Source organism: Dama dama, chromosome X, assembly GCF_033118175.1.
Source record: "Dama dama isolate Ldn47 chromosome X, ASM3311817v1, whole genome shotgun sequence".
Classification (NCBI taxonomy): Eukaryota; Metazoa; Chordata; class Mammalia; order Artiodactyla; family Cervidae; genus Dama; species Dama dama.
In genome coordinates this window covers 100,132,001-100,149,908 of record NC_083714.1, presented here as the reverse complement: position 1 = coordinate 100,149,908, position 17,908 = coordinate 100,132,001, and the positions used below count along the sequence as shown (strand labels likewise).

The 17,908-nt window shown below is 45.4% G+C and overlaps 1 protein-coding gene across 1 annotated transcript in view; it reads right to left on the bottom strand.

Annotated features, from left to right (window-relative positions):
- LOC133052784 (oxysterol-binding protein-related protein 10-like) overlaps positions 1-11,234 on the bottom strand; it is an 80,275-nt gene extending 69,041 nt beyond the window's left edge. Inside the window, exons 1-2 of the mRNA XM_061137633.1 lie at positions 11,190-11,234; positions 10,264-10,474 (exon numbers count right to left, since the gene is read on the bottom strand). Of these exons, the coding sequence (XP_060993616.1) occupies positions 10,264-10,474; positions 11,190-11,234 (256 nt within the window). The remainder of the gene's footprint in view (positions 1-10,263; positions 10,475-11,189) is intronic.
- Between the last annotated feature and the right edge of the window lie 6,674 nt (positions 11,235-17,908).

Below are 17,908 nucleotides of genomic sequence, written 5' to 3'. Positions count from 1 at the left end.
GAGGAGGGTTATTGCTTACTGGGTACAGAGGTTTGGCTTTGCAAGATGAAAAGGGTTCGAGAGTTTGGTCATACAATAATATGAATATATTTAACACTACTGAGTTGAATACGTAAAAATGGTTAGGAAGTCAAATTTTCTGATATGTATATTTTACCACTCTTTTTTAATGACAAAATAGTCATCCATATGCCAGTCTTTGATGTTATTTTTTAAAAAGACAAAAACTCATAACACTAAAATCAAAGGCTGACGGGTGAGCTAAGGACAGGTTTGGGAAGAAGCCCCATAAATAGAAGGTGGATGGGGCTGGACTGAAGAAAACAGTCCAGGGTTCCAAGGCCCAGAATCTGCCCTCAGGAAGGTGGAAAAGTACTTCTTACCTGTCATGCTGACCAACTCCTGCTCGGAGACCAGAAGTTAGATTCAGATCTTAAACACTGGGCAGCTGTCTCATAAATACAGAGGTACTACTTGTTTCACATTTTATTTCATTATATAAGTAGAAAATGTCCTCCAGAGTAATTAGGAAAACTTGAAAGGCACTAGGGGAAAAAATCTGCTTTCCTTCTGGTGGCTCAGATGATAAAGGATCTGTCTGCAGTGCAAGAGACCTGGGTTTGATTCCCAGGTGGGGAAGAACCCCAACCCACTCCAGTATTCTTGCCTGGAGAATTCTATGGACAGAGGAGCCTGGTGGGCTACAGTCTATGGGGTCACAAAGAGTCAGACATGACTGAGTGACTAACACTCACTTTTCATAGGCAATCAGGACAGTGTTCCATTACTCTCAAACCTCAACTCTGCCCCTTGCTCCCCTCCATGCCACCATCAGTCAGAGGTGATAACCAGGAGAGAGACAATGGGGCAGGAAGTAGAGTCTGGCCTGGCCTTGAAACACAGCATCCTGAGACAAAGACCAAGACAGGAAGGGGAGGTGGCAATGCATGCTGGGAAATGTAGTTTTTGTACATTCCACAGATTCCGAGCATGAAAGCCCAGTGAGTGAGGACAGGAGACCAGTCCAGCCGCTCTGATCCCCAGTCACTGGTTTGGGAGTCTGGATAGAGGGGGAACATTCTAACACAGTGAATGAAAAAGGCTGTATAAATTGATCAATTCTGTACTGAAGCTCGGTAGTGGGTGCCCCTGCACCCCCATTTTCCTTCTTCCTCTCAGCCCCAGCCCTTCCCAAAGCAGAAGCCAAAGCAAAGACCTTGAAGGCCAAGAAAGCAGTGTTGAAAGGCGTCCACGGCCATAAAACGAAAAAAGAAGAAGATCCGTACGTTGCTCATTTTCCAATGGCCCAAAACACTGAGGGAGCCCAAATGTCCTCAGAAGAGTGCCCCTGGGGGAAACAAGTGTGACCACTATGCCATCAAGTTCCCCCTCAACCAGCAAGTCAGCCATGAAGGTAACAGCAGACACAACACACCCGGTGTTCACTGTGGATGTCAAGGCCAACACCACCAGATTAAACAGCTGTGAAGGGGTTCTATGACGTCAACACTGCCAAGGTCAACACCCTGATCAGGCGCGATGGAGGGAAGAAGGCCTATGTCCAGTTGGCTCCTGCCTATCATGCTTTGGATGTGGCCAATGAAATTGGGATCATCTAAACTGAGTGCAACTGGCTAATTCTAAAAGTTTCCACTGTTTTTTTTGTTTTTAAAGGACTCCTTTTTAGAGTCCTGTTTAGAGTCCTTTGTAAAGGACTCTACAGTGCTTGAGGAAAAAAAAAAAAAAAAAAAAACAGTATCCTGAGAAGGATACTCAGAAGGCTGAGAGGAACAACATATCTCTGAAATTTACTCTAATGGTAAGGTGTCAGACAAAACATCAGGAGAGGTGTATCCTTGAAACAATACAAAATAAAGTAACCACTAAGGAACAAGAACACAGAGCCAGGAGAAGAAAACAGGCTGAGGTGAAGAAAGAGATGGAGGCAGGAAGGACTTATTATGAGGAAATGAAGCCAACATTAGCAGAATTAAGGTTAATACTGAAACAAGGGGGAAACAGGATCAACACTGTAGAAAGTCAAGTAAGTAGTGTGTCAAGATGAAGTTCTATTAGTGAGCAGCTGCCAAGGGCACAAGGGTCAGCAATGAGACAGAAGATTCAGGACTTCCATGGTGGTCCAGAGATTAAGAAGCCATCTACCAATGTAGGGGTCATGTGTTCAATCCCTAGTCCAGGAAGATTCCACATGCCATGGAGCACCTAAGACCATGCCCCGCAATGACTAAGCCAGTGCTCTAGAGCCCATACTCTGCAACAGGAGAAGCTGCCACAATGAGAAGCCCGCAAACCACAACTAGAGACTGGCCCCCACTCACTGCAACCAGACAAAGCCTGTACACAGCGATGAAGACCTATGCAGACAAAAATAAATAATAATAAGAAAAAAACTTTTTAAAGACAGAAGATACATGGCAGAGACCTTTAAGTTAAAAGAGATCAGTGGAACAAATGGAACAAAAACAATAAACAATAACAGAAGTAAAGACACACACAGCCGGAGCTGAAGTGTGGGTTGCGGGTCCCGTGAAAATAGTCCACCACAGTCCAGCAAAACCAATGGGAAAAGACTCATATCTAGAGAGCTTTCGATACTTTCTTAGGTTTTTTTTTCTTACTGAAATGTCAAACACACACAAAAATAGAATAGTTTAATGAATGCCTGGCTCATTAAGTTTGGCAACACTTTTTAATTTAAAAAAAATCAAGAGGAAAAATTTTCCAATCATTTAGGCAGAACAGTTAGACTTGCCTTAAAGGGGTAAAAAAAAAAAATCAAGCTAGTCTTGGCTTTTGCTATAACACTAAATGCCAAAAGACGACAGATGAAGAGTTCCCTGTGAGTGCGGGGCTGGAAAGATAATGCTTGTCTTCAGACAAATTATCTTTCCTCTGCTGAAGAGTCAGCATTTGTTGAGCTCTTGCTAGGTGCCAAGGACTACTATACAAAAAATTTCTTTTTAAAATTATTATTTAATATTTACTTATTTGGCTGGGCCAGGTCTTAGTTGTGGCACGCAGGATCTTCTTCTTCCTTTTGTATTTGCAGCATCTTTAGTTGTGGCATGCAAACTCCCAGTTGCAGCATACTGAATCTAGCTCCCCAAGCAGGGATCACACCTGGGCCCCCACACTTGGAGAGAAGAGTCTTAACCACTGGGCCACCAGGTAAGTCCCTATCATATGAAATTTTTGTGCATTAGCTCATCTAATTCTAATGACGACCCACGATGTAAGTCCTAGGACTTACCTCTTGACAGATAAACAAAAAGGCAGGCAGAGCCAGTAAGCATCAGGGGTAAATGGCAGATGAACACCCAGGCCACCTGTCCCCAGAGCCCAGACTCTCAAACTACACGCTGTGCCTTCCGAGCACCACTGCAGGGACTCAGAAAATATCCCACTTTCTGGGAGAAAAATGACTTGAGGTCATATCCCAACACATGAAGAAAAGCGGCAGGATAAAGAACTCAAGACTGGAGAAGCTGTGGAAATGGAGAGACAGTGAGCAATGAATCCAGCTGAACATAAGGCTGAGCAGGGCTGGGACTCAGTGCAGGAAAAAAGGCACTTGCCTCTGGGTAAAATTTAAAGAGGCAGCAAGACACTCAGTAATCAAGATAAATGGCATGTTCATGCAATACTGTTTAAATCAAAATTAGTGTCAGAACAAAAAAATGTCTTAAAGGACTCAGTCTCAGTTGCCTCACCCAGTCAAGTCCTATCTTTTAAGATTTTGATATTTTGTTCATCCTGGATTTTTTTGCGTTAATTTTGGTTTCAAGATATTGCATTAAAACGTCCTTTATCTTAATGACTTTGGTACCGTTAAATTTGTGCTCACAGTAGGTGTTCCACTCATCACACCCTGTCCCAGCCCTGGAACTGAATTTAAATACTTCTTGAAAACATGATAACATCACTGACTGTTAAGTCAAAATTCTTTTAAAGAGATCTAATCATTATTACACATTATTAAGTATTAAATTAATTTTAAAATATTGATAATATCTCCCACATTATATTTTAATCAAACATTGGGAAGTCCACTAAGAAAAAAAGGAAATTAAAGTATTCTGTGTCATTCTTGATTTTGACAATTAGAATACTACAAGTCAATGAATCCTTATGAAGACTGCAATGTGACCACTACTATAATTTATATACATACTTTTCCCCAAAACGCTAAAGAAAAGGAAACACAACCTGTGTAGCAAAATGAGAGGAAACAAGAAAAACAGCGCAGAAATACAGAAACAAAAAGCGCAATGGAGACCAAGAAAAACAAGCAGCACTGTAAGGGAAAACAATAAATAACTGGATTGCATTATGTGTCTGAAAGATAAATTCTCAAGACTGTGTCACAAAACAAAACACAAGCCTCAACCAGATTTCATTAATCCAAAGACACACCAATTTTCACATTTTAACATCTCTGAAATCGGAGTTCATCTTATGCTCAACAATGTGTCACAGTTTAATTGGCAGCTTTTTCTTAGTGGCACGAAGGCTCACGGTGTGTTTTCCTACGGATGTGTTGGACAGGTGAGAAAACATGCCTCACCTATAGAAAGTGACTCAGAAGGTCTATGATAGAGAGACGTCAGAGACATACCAGCAGGGACAAATGCAAAGAAAACCAGGATCTAACATGACCACGTGGCTGCTGACTGTAGCCTACTGGCTGTATGTCAATTGCCTTTCACTTTCTAGTGCACCCTAAAGCTCCTGCGTGGCAGACCATCGGAGATGATCCAATGGGAGAGAGGAGGAAGGCAATGGGTCAGGTGTTCACCGATTTGCAAACTAGTGCTTGCAGCAGGTTTTGACACATGCCTGCAGGTCCTCACACAACACTTAGTAGACACAAGAAGCCCAAGAAAAAGGGGGAGAAGAAACCTTTCTGGCTCTCTTAACCAACCAGAAGCAGAAGGAAAGCTACAGATTTAACCACGGGCTTAAAGCTTTGACTGTGGGACTGTCTGACTCTGCCCTTGGCCTCAGCTTACCCCTTGCTGGAGCGTTGGAGGCAGCGCTGGAGGCCAGTGACAGGGGAGGCACTGGAAGGCCCCCCACTCTTCCTGAAACACAGTGAACTCCTGCCTCCTAGGTGCAGTCAGTCTGAGAGGGCTTTCCTCAAATGAGTAAGGCTGACATTTACAAACGTGGGAAAAACATAAGGTGCATTTATGATGAAATGCTGGTATGGTAGGATCTGATGGCTTTCTTTATGGAGGAAGTGCCAACCAATCAGTTTTGACTGCTGTAAAAAAGTAAATAAATAAAACTACCCATCTGAAATATTCTGCAATGGTAGTGTTTCCCAATATGCTGCTTACTGAAGGGATCATCACATTTTTTTTTGTTTTTTGTTGTTGTTTTATTTTTTCCCATTTATTTTTATTAGTTGGAGGCTAATTACTTTACAATATTGTAGTGGTTTTTGTCATACATTGACATGAATCAGGCATGGATTTACGTGTATTCCCCATCCCGATCCCCTCTCCCACCTCCCTCTCTACCCGATCCCTCTGGGTCTTCCCAGTGCACATTTTTATCTTGACTTTTAATCACAAAATAAGGGAAGGTGACTTAAATAGGATGCACTGCCAACAGAAGCACTGGGTGTCAGGAAAGAAGGATAGATAGAGGTTGAGAAAAGATAGACATGGTAGGGACAGAGGAAAAAAGGGGGTCTGAGTGGGGAAAAGGGATGAAAGTTGAGACTCTGAAGATGTTTCTGGGAAAAAATGAAGCAGAGCAGAAGGAAGAAATCAACAAGTGGGAAAAGCCCAGAAAAGTCCCTACAATAGTCTCCCCAGGACTTTCCTGATGGTCCAGTGGTCAAGACTCCATGCTTCCAATACAGGAGGCCTGAGTTCAATCCCTGATGAGGGAACTGGATCCCACATGCTGAGTGGTATGGCCAAAAGAAAAAAAAAAAAAAAGGCTCATCTATTTGACCCTTTTGGCCAAAACCCCCAAATAGCAGGAACCAATGCAACTGGCTTATTAACTGACAATCCCTATAAATCTTAAAAGAGAATGAAAAAGTTACTGGAAAGGCAAGTTAAGAAGTGCATATTAAATTCTGTTCCGGTTCCCCTCTCTTCAATTACATGTGTCTTGGTCTCTGGCCCTGATTCATGTCCAAGGGCATGAACATCATCCATGGGGATTCCTCTGCCATCCCCACTCCAGCAGCTCACCCCACACCCACCATAACGTGGGAGTCAGCTCTCACAGTGCACTAGAACGGGGTCTGATCACAGGTGTCTGTGCTGCCTCTGACTCATGTTCCCTGGATCAGGTGAGGAACGCCCCAGAAGCACAGGCAGCAGACTGCTCTGCCCCCACAGACCACCTTAAGGTCTGGAATCCCCCTCCAGCACAGACTCCCAAGCAGCCCAGCCGTCTCCAGCTCTGGAGCAGCCCTGACTTGTCACACCACAGAAAATCAGAGGCACATATCTGGACTCGGGAAACCAGATGCCCACATGCCCCATCCCATCAAGCATCTGCCTTCATCAAAACGCTGGAGAAGATTCAGTCACCAGGACAGAGGAGAACCGGGGAACATAAGCCTGGACCAAGAAGCCAAGTTCCTTTATAAATTTTAGCTACAAACCTCTCCATAAACAGAAGTTAGATGAAGCATTTCAGCCCTGAACTATCTCAGAGGTAACATCAGAGACAGGACCCGAGCCCGAAATGTGTAGGTGGGCACAGATGAGAGCTCAAGTAATTCTACAGCTTGTTCCAGTCGCTCTGTTTGAAATGAAATTGAGGTCCGGGAGCAACATCTGCAGACAAAGGCTCTAGAGCCGCCAGGTTCCCCAGAAGATGCAACGAGAAGCTACAGAAGATGCTGGGAGATCACAGATTAGGTTTTGATTCCGAAGAGGGGCAGAAGGAAAAAAAAAAAAATCAGTGCAGGAGGGATGAGAAAGCAAAGAGACTTCATGAACAGTGCCCACAGATATAAGCTGTGCTGAGCTATCTGTGCCCCACCCACCCATCCCCTGCCCCTTGAAACTCTAGAGCAAGGGTCCCCAACCTCTGAGCCACAGACTGGTACCTCCTGTCAGATCAGTGGTGGCATTAGATTAGAAATAAAGTGAGCAATAAATGAATTCGCTTGAATCATCTGGAAACGATCCCCCAGCTTCCGGTCCATGGAAACAGTGTCTTTCACAAAGCCGGTTCCCAGTGCCCAAAAGGCTAGGGACCGCTGCTCTGGAGGAAAGCCTGACAGAGGTTCACTTTAATGAGATTTTGATTTCCATCAAGCCAGTCTGGCACTCCTTGGATATAACCATTAAGTTTTTATCAGCAGGAGTCAGGCTGCTACAGCCCCCATCAACCCCAAGAGCCCTGAGGTTCTTAACAAATGCATTTTGAGATGACACTCCTGGAGTCACTAGGCTCTTCCATTCCATTAGCTTGAGATTCTGGAATTCTGTTTTAACTGCAGGCAACTATGATGCTTTGGATGAGGATGTAATTCCACCTTCTTTCCCCCAAATGTGCAGCACAGATTTAAAAGACATGTGCAGAAATGTTTTAAAATCCAAAGGGCTGTGTTATATGGAATATAACTTTGGAAAGGGTTAGGAAGACAAGGAAACACAATAACCTTTATGATGCTTAATGCTCTATTCTCCAACCTTCAGCCAAGTTCCCTAGTGAAAACGGCTAAAAGGAAGGGTGGGTGGACAACAGAGTCAGGTCCAGGAAGGGACAGGACGACCACTCCCCACAGAAGGCAGCAAGGTGGGTGCAGCAGTGTCCAGATATTGCGTGGTCTCCCGCCTCCCCCACAAATAGTCCCCATTTCAACCTCTCACCACATCTGACATTCTACCTCAAGCTTTGTCCCTCCAGCCCTTAAAAAACCCCAGAGAAAGAATGAAAATCTGGAACGAAAATTAGAAATTTACTAGAAAGTCACCTGAAGGAAAAGGTAAGGCATGAATTTCAGGCACAAGAAAATGGTTCAAGTTTCTTATCCACTCCTTCTTGGAATGAGCTCACTTGTTCGCAGAGCCTAGAAGCAGGTTCTGGTGCAAGAAGAATTCTAGGAACTTTGAGAAGCACCCAGTCTAATGCTGAGGTGTGCCCAACGCCTAAAGCAGTCACTGAGGCTCCATCCAGATCAGGAAAAGTCAGGGAGTCTCATTTTCCAATGAGACGTCTCAAGTAGAGAAGAAAAAGGCAAGGAAAAAAGCACATGGGGTGCCTTCACTCTGTACCTGGACACACACGCCTCTCCCAAGCCCAGATCAGGCACCTGAATGTTTTTTCTTTTCTTAGAGAAGACACTGGTAGAGTCATAGGCAAAATTCAGAAAAGTCGGGACTTCCCTGATGGTCAGTGGTTAAGAATCTGCCTGCCAACGCAGGGGACATGGGTTCAGTCCTTGGTCAGGGGAGGTGACAATGCCATGGGGCAACTAAGTCCATGCAACACATCTACTGAGCCCACACTCCACAGAGTTCAAGAGCTACAACTGCTGAAGCCTGTGTGCCCTAGAGCCTGTTCTCCATAACAAGAGAAGCCCCCGCAATGAGAAGCCCGTGCAACTGCAGCTAGGGAGTAACCCCTGCTCATCACTAGAGAAAACCCACATGCAGCAACGAAGACCCAGCCAGGCCAAAAATATAAACAAATACAACTTTTAAAAAAAATTTAGTAAGGTCTGCAAATTAGGAAGAGGATTGTATTTATGTTAATTTCTCGATTTGGACCATTGTACTGTTATTACAGAGAAGAGTGCCCTTTTTTTAAGGAAATTCACACTGAGGCATAGAAAAGTAAAGATACATATCATCGGCAACTTACTTTTTAGTGGCTAGAATATTATAATAGGTTTATACATACAGAGAAGATGGGGCAAACATGGTAATAGCATTTGGAGAATTTGGAGATCGATGAGAATTTTTCATACTATTCTTGTAACTTTTTTAGAAGTCTCAAACTATTTCCCAAACAATAAAGAAAAAAATACAAAATACCTGCCCTGAGAAAATTAAGCTGTGAGCAGTGTCAGAGAATTAAGGTGTGACAGCCCCAGTCTGGGGAATCCAGAGTCTACTGGGTGGTCCGCTCTGGTTTGGACAAAGGACCCCAGGCAGCTGCCACAGAGGGCAGAGCCCACCCCTGGACTTTGCTCTGCGATACCAGGGTGGCTTCGGGCAGGTCACTTACCTGCTCTGAGCCTCAGCTCAGCTCACCCACATGGTGGGCATGACGATACCTACTTTGTGAAGATTTCATAAAGCGGGTAGCAAAAGGTAGACACTGATAGAATCAGAGCTGAGTAATGACGGTGGGTACTACAGAAGAAACTCAAGCCCCCCCGCCCCTACAGCTGACTCTGGGAAACCAACATCACCTTTTAACCCTGGTGACAGGGGAGGGCAGTGGGGACCTGGAGGAAATGTGAAATACAGACCATTCGTCATAACCTGGCTTGGCTTCCCATCACCTGAACTGCCTCGTTCTTCGTTAATTAATTGAACCCTGGGCAACAAAGCTCAGTGAGGCTTCAGTGCATCTCTTCTAATACTTTATAATTCCCTATGACATGACCCATCTCAAGCCATTTTCACCTTTATCATTTAATTCAGTCTTCCCTAGTATCTTTCTATCTGCTTATTGATGAAACCTTCCTTCAAAAGGAATGGAGCCTCTGCAGGGAGTTGATTATTATCTCGAACTTCTTGATAAACAACTAGAAATGCTTCTGTTATGTATCTCAGAGAAAATCTCACACTGGGCCCTGAGGAGACAGGAAAGAGGAGGGCATGGTGGCCGCAGGCAGAGAGCAGGAGGCAAGGTGGCTGTTCATCATGGGAGGGTGTGGGGATACACACCACAGGCACAGTTAGAAATAGCAGACCAGATGCTGCAGAGCAATAGATCTTGCAAACACAACACTGAGTGCAAAATTCATAAAACAGAAGGCAACGGAGAACTGAATGCTAGCAAGTCTCAAAGGAGTTCCATAGTATTCATGAAAATGTTAAATTGTTGATAGGAGGGCGCATTGCTAATGGGTGAAATGAAAAAAATAGAGACAGCCCACGCGAGTTTGAGAAGGGGTAAACACAGAAGCGCTTGGATAAAAGGCAAGATGGATAGATTTAAAGGAAGAAGGTCACCGTGGACAGACAGGCACGTGCGCACAGCTGACAACGCACACTCGCAGACCCGCGCGCGCCACTGCCGGGGAGGTCTGACCCGAGGCCCCCGGCCTATGGCTGGACAGGCCGGCATGGTGCAGGCTCTGCTGGAGCAGGCTCAGGCACTCCCCGAGGCAGCTGAGGGTGGCCGCAGAGGTAGCTTTCAGGAGCAGTAAGTCCTGGTCCAAGGCAGTGAGGGGACCAGACCCCGGGAGAGATTTGATGGCGTGCACCAGGTTCTTCTGCTGTCCCTCCACCTGGGTCATCATCTGTGGAAAAGGGAGGCAGCGAGGAGGTGAGAGTCGGAAGGCCTCACTTCCACCATCCGGGAGCCAGTGCTTAAACCATGGGAGTGGATCAAAGTGGGGTGCAACTGTTTACAATAGCCAGGACATGGAAGCAACCTAGATGTCCATCGTCAGACGAATGGATGAGAAAGCTGTGGTACATATACACAATGGAATATTACTCAGCCATTAAAAAGAATACATTTGAATCAGTTCTAATGAGGTGGATGAATCTGGAGCCTATTATACAGAGTGAAGTAAGTCAGAAAGAAAAACACCAACACGGTATATTTTAGAAAGATGGTAACAATGACCCTATATGCGAGACAGCAAAAGAGACACAGATGTAAAGAACAGATTTTTGGACTCTGTGGGAGAAGGCAAGGGTGGGATGATTTGAGAGAATAGCATTGAAATCTGTATATTATCATATGTGAAACAGATCACCAGTCCAGGTTCGATGCATGAGACAGGGTGCTCAGGGCGGGTGCACTGGGATGACCCTGAGGGATGGGATGGCGAGGGAGGTGGGAGGGGTTTCAGGATGGGGAACACATGTACACCCGTGGTTGATTCATGTCAAAGTATGCAAAAACCACTACAATATTGTAAAGTAATTAGCCATCAATTAAAATAGATAAATTAATTATAAGAAAAAAAAAAGTGTGGTGCAAGACAGCATCGCCACCCAGACTACGGGTGGCGTGAAGATGCGGTCTGAGGATGCTTGGCGCACATCCATCCTGGGATACCACAGGCCTGGGATGAAATCCATCCGGGTTCATCTACCCAAAGACACTTGGCCTCTGCAGCTCTGCACACAGGAGAATTTTAGAACTTTAGACCTGAAGGGGACCATCAGGCCATCCTGGGTGTATCTTTTACAGGCCTTTGAAAGGTAAAAATAAACATACTAAAAGTAGAAGTCTTGTGATCAACTCTAAGGTCCTTGGACCACAGGAAGGTTATCTGAGACAATGGGTACCCCTGGCTTTGTCTCAGAACAAGGTTAATTCCTTGCTTTTCTTCTGTCTCCTGTCCGTCCCTAATTCCTTGGTGGTCCTCCTTGAAGTTCAGGAAATAAAAGTGAAGTCTGGGGCTAGCATTTGTGGGGGTGAGACCACACACAGCAAAACCAGTGCTGACCCACTCTGCCCCTAAAATGCTAGGAGAGCCCTCAACTTTCTTAACACCATGTGTAGGGAGCCAAGAGGAGGAGAAAAACCAGGAGTTCAAGAGCCAGCCCTGCTCTACTGCTAACGCTGTGACAAACCAGTAACCCCATGGTGGCCTGGCTTCAATTCAAAAGCTACAGACAAGCAGTGTTTCCTTGGACAAATCAAGGAGAAAGGAATTTGAGAACTAGAAAAGGACTTGACTGGTGATCTTGTGAAGTGCATCCTCCTGTTTTTATACCTTATCTTGCTAAACAACATGATGAGCATAAATTGCATGGCCAACAAATAAGCAGTTGAGCTGATATGTGGAGGAGCAAAAGCAGTCCACCCAAGGTCACAGGTCAGCATTAGAGGCAGGAACCAACTCCTGCTCCCTGGACTCCTTCCCTGTTCTCTAAGCATCTCCCACAAAAGCCATCCTTAATTTGAAGCAGTTGCTCCTGCTCTGTCACCATTATCCCCAGGAGGATCCTTGTGACCATCACGATGCCACCAGCTGGAGAGAAGCAGTACCTCTGCAAGGACCGCTGGACCCAGACACAAAACCCATCCCATACGTGGGCTTCTCTTTCTATTTTCCTTTGAAGACAAATATCTTCTATTTCCTATCACTCTGCATAGTCAATGCCTTAAAAATAAACAGTATGCCCATTGCAATCCTACTTAACCAAAATTGGTGCCGTTACGTCAAAAAGATTTTTTTAACAGTAACATCAAACATATTACATGCCCATCCTCTGGCCATGTAAGTTATTTTCTGCTGATTACAGAGGTTATAGCTAGCCATTCTGGCTCCTAAAACAGTACCTGAGGCATAATAGGGGCTCAGTAAGAATTCATTTCTTCTTCAGGTCTTTGCTGAAGGGCTGCCTTCTTGGGAAAGCTTCCTGCCCCACATAATTTAAAATCATCTGTACTAGCATGAAAGCAGGAACCATTCTATCTGTGTGATTCACTGATGGATCCCAAGCAACTATCTGTTGAATGAATGAATGAACCTCCAGGGTCTCTTTTTTTTCACTGAGGTGCAAAAGAATCCATTTATGACACAGAGTCTACAGGAATCATTACAGTCAGTTAGGACAACATGGCTGAAGATTCAGGAAAAATAATACCTCTGTTATCAGTTTAAGTTTGCCAAGAAAATGGTTAAATTTAACATTAAAAAGATAAACTGTTTACATATTCATTGACAGTCAACTCTATGGAGAACTGCTAACGTTTAGAGAGAAGTTGACTTCGAGCTACTTGTTGTAGTCAACATTTCTGTAAATTCCTACCATAATATCTTGTCTCAGAAAAATGATGTGCTGAAAGAGAAGAAGAAAAATATAACAACAGAATGTAAATCACATGTTTTTGACTATTACAGATGATGCCCTAATGCTTAAGAGAAAAGGTAAATAAAATGAAGCCATTAACTACAGAATCCACTCATTTTTTTTAATTTTTATTTTATCTTGGGATATAACTGATTTACAATATTGTGTTAGTTTTAGGTGTACTTCAAAATGATTCACTTATGAATCTACACATACATCCATTCTTTTTCAGATTCTTTTCCCATATAGGTCACCACACAACACTGAATAGGGTTCCCTGTGCTATACAGTAGGTCCTTGGGGATTATCTATTTTCTATATAGTAGTTGGAATATACTCATTTTTAAATCAACAAAAAGAACTATATTCCAATTATATAGCATAGGATAAATAATTATCTCACAAGCATAAAATATGATGCAAATCTCAGGTTAAAAAAAGACACAAAATTAGGGACCCCCCCCCCCCGCCGGTGTTTCAGTGGTTAAGAATCCAATTGCCAATGCAGGGGACGCTGGTTCAATCCCTGGTCAGACAGGACTAAGATCCTACAGGCTGTGGAACTGCTGAGCTCAGGCTCCACAACTACTGAGTCCTCACTCGAGACCCTCTGAGCCGCAGCTCCTGAGCCTGAGCATCTCGAGCTGGTGCTCTGCATCAAGAGAAACCACCATGATGAGAAGCCTGCACACCGCAACTAGAGAGTACCCCTCTCGCTGCAACTAGAGAAAGCCCATGTGCAGCAACGAAAACCCAGTACAGCTAAAAATCAGTAAACACAAAGCTGACTCCCCGAGTCTCCTACCCTATCACAACAGAGGCACGCACCCAGAGATGGGTGGCACGTACCTACTCCCTGGAAAATATCTGACAGTGTTTACTGAGAGCCTGTTGCCAGCGCCAGAGACAGCATGGCCACCTAGAGGGGACAGCGGAACTGGCGGTGGGTGGACTTGTCAGTTACAGTGACTGCAGAACAGCTGGTGCTGAGTGGGAGGGGGCGGGCATGCCACATGCCCCACAAACCAGTGCACAGTCCCACTCAAGTACTTTCCTGCTCAAAAATACCAATAGCGCCCCCCTGAGTCACCCTGCACTGAAGACATGCCAGTGACCAGGCACTGGATGGATTTCAGCATCCTTCTTGGTAAACGGAGCACTGAAAGGAAAATGATCCCAGCACAGTGCTTGACATGTTAAGTAGACGCCTAGTGATTCATTTTCTCTCCCTTTTCCATGTGATGTGAAACAGAACTTTGGTCTTTACAGACACAACTGATGCCAACCTTCACTTTCTTTTAGCATCATCAGGCTCCAAAAGAAACTGAATGAACTCTGCAAGCAATGCAGGACTGGCAGCCTCACACTGATGTATTATGGTTATTGCTGCCCAAACATTTCTCAGGCTGGGAGGTCCTGAGGAGAACCTCCCATCAGACTCGGGAAGAACAAGTTTTAAGCGTTTTCATATCTGATTTTAACGAAGGGCACATATGAGATGTCACAAAGTGACACCAAGTCTCTAAGCAGCTCACTCTGTCCTGCAAGTTCCCCACAAGCTCAACTCAAGAACGAAGCGTGGCCAGTGGTGGCCACCAGCCTTGGAACAGCCTGAGCCACTAATTACATGTATTTCAAATTAGGTTTCTGAACGCTTCTTTATTTTATTCTTTGGCCACTCCATGAGGCATGTGGGATCTTATTCCCCAACCAGCAATCAAGCCAGTGTCCCTGCATTGGAAGCACAGTCTTAAGCCACTGGATCAACCAGGAAGTCCCTAAACACTTCTTCTGAAGCACAACATGAATCATGCGTGGTGTTTAAAAACCAGGGGGAACAAAAGGCACACGTTTCATTTCTTGCCGGCATTTCATTTCTACAGTCAGGGGCATCACACCTCGTAACACGGGTGCAAATGGGACCCTCGTCAAACTTCAGAGATCTACTCCCTGGACACATCAACTCTGAGGTTTTAAAATAGATTAACTGTAGGTCAAGTCCAACTTCATAGGGAAGCGAAAATTCCATGACCCATTCCTCATGGCGCAAACAATGGCATAATCAAAGTGTAGGTTAATGCTAAGAAAGTCAGTGGCTGCAGATTTTATTGCTTTCTTTCAGCGAAGCTGAAACCAAAGCTGAAGGCAAAGACCAAACCCCAGTGACATCAGCTCCACAAGATGAGATCCAGCTAAATGAGGACTGGAGGAGCAGTGGCTACACTTGCCTCGATCACTTTAGACTGTTCTGATCTGCAATACTTGGCGTAGGTTCGGAGAGGCGCCAGAAAGGTCCCGTCCCGACAGGTCAGACATCCACAAACACCAGCTCGTCACTCATCCATCCACTTGGAACCAAAGCATCAGCCTCACGCACGGCTTTCTTATCCTAACGTCACCAGAGCTGCCGGCCTTGTTGGCAGAACCTCCTGGGCTCCCAGATAGCACGGGACCTTCAGTAATTCAATCTGTCCTGCTTGGGAGGAGACCCAACAATTCAATGTCAACCTCAAGGTGGCCTTGGTTTGGCATTTCTCCTCAGCCTGATGGAACCCCAGAGCCCCTGCCAAGTCTCATGTCTGGGTCACGGAGCAGTCCTTGGCCACCTTCGGGCAATTTTTTTCACTTGGCCAAAGTCATCACCGAGGCTTACAAGCCAGGCTTCAAAGACCTTAGAACCCAAACTAACCAACCTACTAACTAGCTTACCATCTCCATTAACACAGATTTCCTATTCAACTCCCTTCAGTAGCATTACTTTAGTATTTCAGACTCCCCACCCAGAAATGACTTGACAGCTCATTACAGAAGTTTCCTAAAATATCCATCAACACAGCATGCACCCTAAAACTCACGGAATGCCTTGCCTCAACATCCTCACCTTGCTGTCTCTGCCAGTCCTGAGCCATCGTTCCCTGATCCCTATCAAGGCTCTGCTTTGTCAATCAAATTTCTAATTCTGATTTTTAAGAAAGTTTTCATTGGAGCATAGTTGCTTTACGGTGTTCTGTCAGTCTCTGCTGTAGAGCAGAGTGAGCCAGCTGTGTGTACACATATCCCCTCTTGTTTTCAGATTTCCTTCCCACGTAGGGCACCCCGGAACATGGAGTAGGGGTCCCCGTGCCGTGCAGTAAGTTCTCACCAGTTATCTATTCTACACATAGTATCAGCAGTGTGTGTGTCAGTCCGCATACCCCAGTTCATCCCATCCCCCCAATTCTCAGGTCTGACACCGCCCCCAGCGGCTGGGAGACACAGCCCCTTGGAGGTGTTGCTTCCCTAGAGTATGAACCATACAGCCCCTCTGCTTTGCCACCAGAGGGCAGTAGTGACCCCTGGACAGGTGACATTCCCACCTCTCCAGCCCTTCTCCCAGGTGCAGTGTTGGGAACACAGTCATTCCTGGGCTCACCCGAACAATTTTCTCCTTCTTGCTGGCTCACTTCCCTCTCAACCAGCCTCCCATATTCTGTCTGTCCTTCTGGCTCTTGAAACAACATCTACTGGACTGTTAACCAGCCGAGAGCTTCCTTGAGGCAGGGTACCGGGTCCCCTTGCAAGGGGCTCCACGGTCCCAAGCATGATCCCACGTAAGCGAGTCCCAAACATCTTATGGACTCCCAGCTCTCCCTCCAGGCCCATCAGGTGAGTAGACAAAGAAAACCCCATAGAGGCAGATCTTCAGACCCTCACTGCTCAGTAGGGGCAGGAGGGTGATGGTGACGATAAGGAACAAAGATGAGCAGGAGGAAATCCGGTCCCTCTCCAATGAGGCAAGGCTGCTGGCTACACAGATGAGGTTACAATAATGAGGAAGAACAAAATGATAAAACGTAGGTAGAGAATGGAGAAACCATATTATTCTATATTACAAACCAAGGGAAATAAAAAATGGAAAAAGAAGGAAAGATCTCCCCCAAATGGACCATTAGATCTTTCATGCCCTGAGTGCACATGTGGGCAAACTTCTATAAAAGGTCAGAGAATAAACATCAAAGGTTTTGCAGACCACTGGTCTCTGTGCTTAGCTTGGCCCCTGCAGCTTGAAGGCAGGCAGGGTCCAAGTGTAAACAGATGGCTGAGGCTGTGCTCAGCATTTAACATCTCGGTTTAGATGTCAGATAATTCTTTTTTCATTCAAGGTGTAATTTTATTGGCTCTTGGAGTGAGAGGTGATTTTCGATCCTATCTCGGGCATTTTGGCTATCATGTTAGGAGATTCCAGGTCCAGTGTGAATTTTTTAGGAGGCAGCCACATGCCTGGATTGAACCCACAAGGCCTAGCCCACTTTCATGGCCTGTGGTTTCAAGCGATCTAATTTCAAAGCCTTAATGGTGCTATTTTGATCTGCTTGGTTAATCTCCTGTCTGAGGGCTCCACTGGTCCCTGCCGGCTGGCCTGAGAGCCCAGGCCTTCCAGGCAGAGGACAGATGCCTGTTTTGGCAGGAACCCCCTTGCCCTGGGCTCTGGGTCAGGGAGGGGAGTCTCAGGCCTGAAATCATTTTTGTGCCTTTGGGCATATGGAGACATGGGTTCGATCCCTAATCCGAGAGGATTCCACATCCACGGAGCAACTAAGCCCATGGACCAGAATTACTGAGCCTCTGCAACAGACCCCAGGAGCCACAACTACCAAGTCCACGTACCGCCACTACTGAAGCCCCCAGGAGCCTGGAGCCCGAGCTCCACAGCAAGAGAAGCCACCACAATGAGAAGCCCTTACACACAACTAGAGAGTCTCCCCCACTCACCGCAACCAGAGAAAAGCCCCACAACCATGAAGACCCAGCACTGTCAGAAATAAACAAATTAATACAACAAACCCATAACGTTCAAGAATCATAACACCATAAACAGAAAAAAAATGCAATCAAAAAATGGGCAGAAAACCTTAACATACATTTCTCCAAAGAAG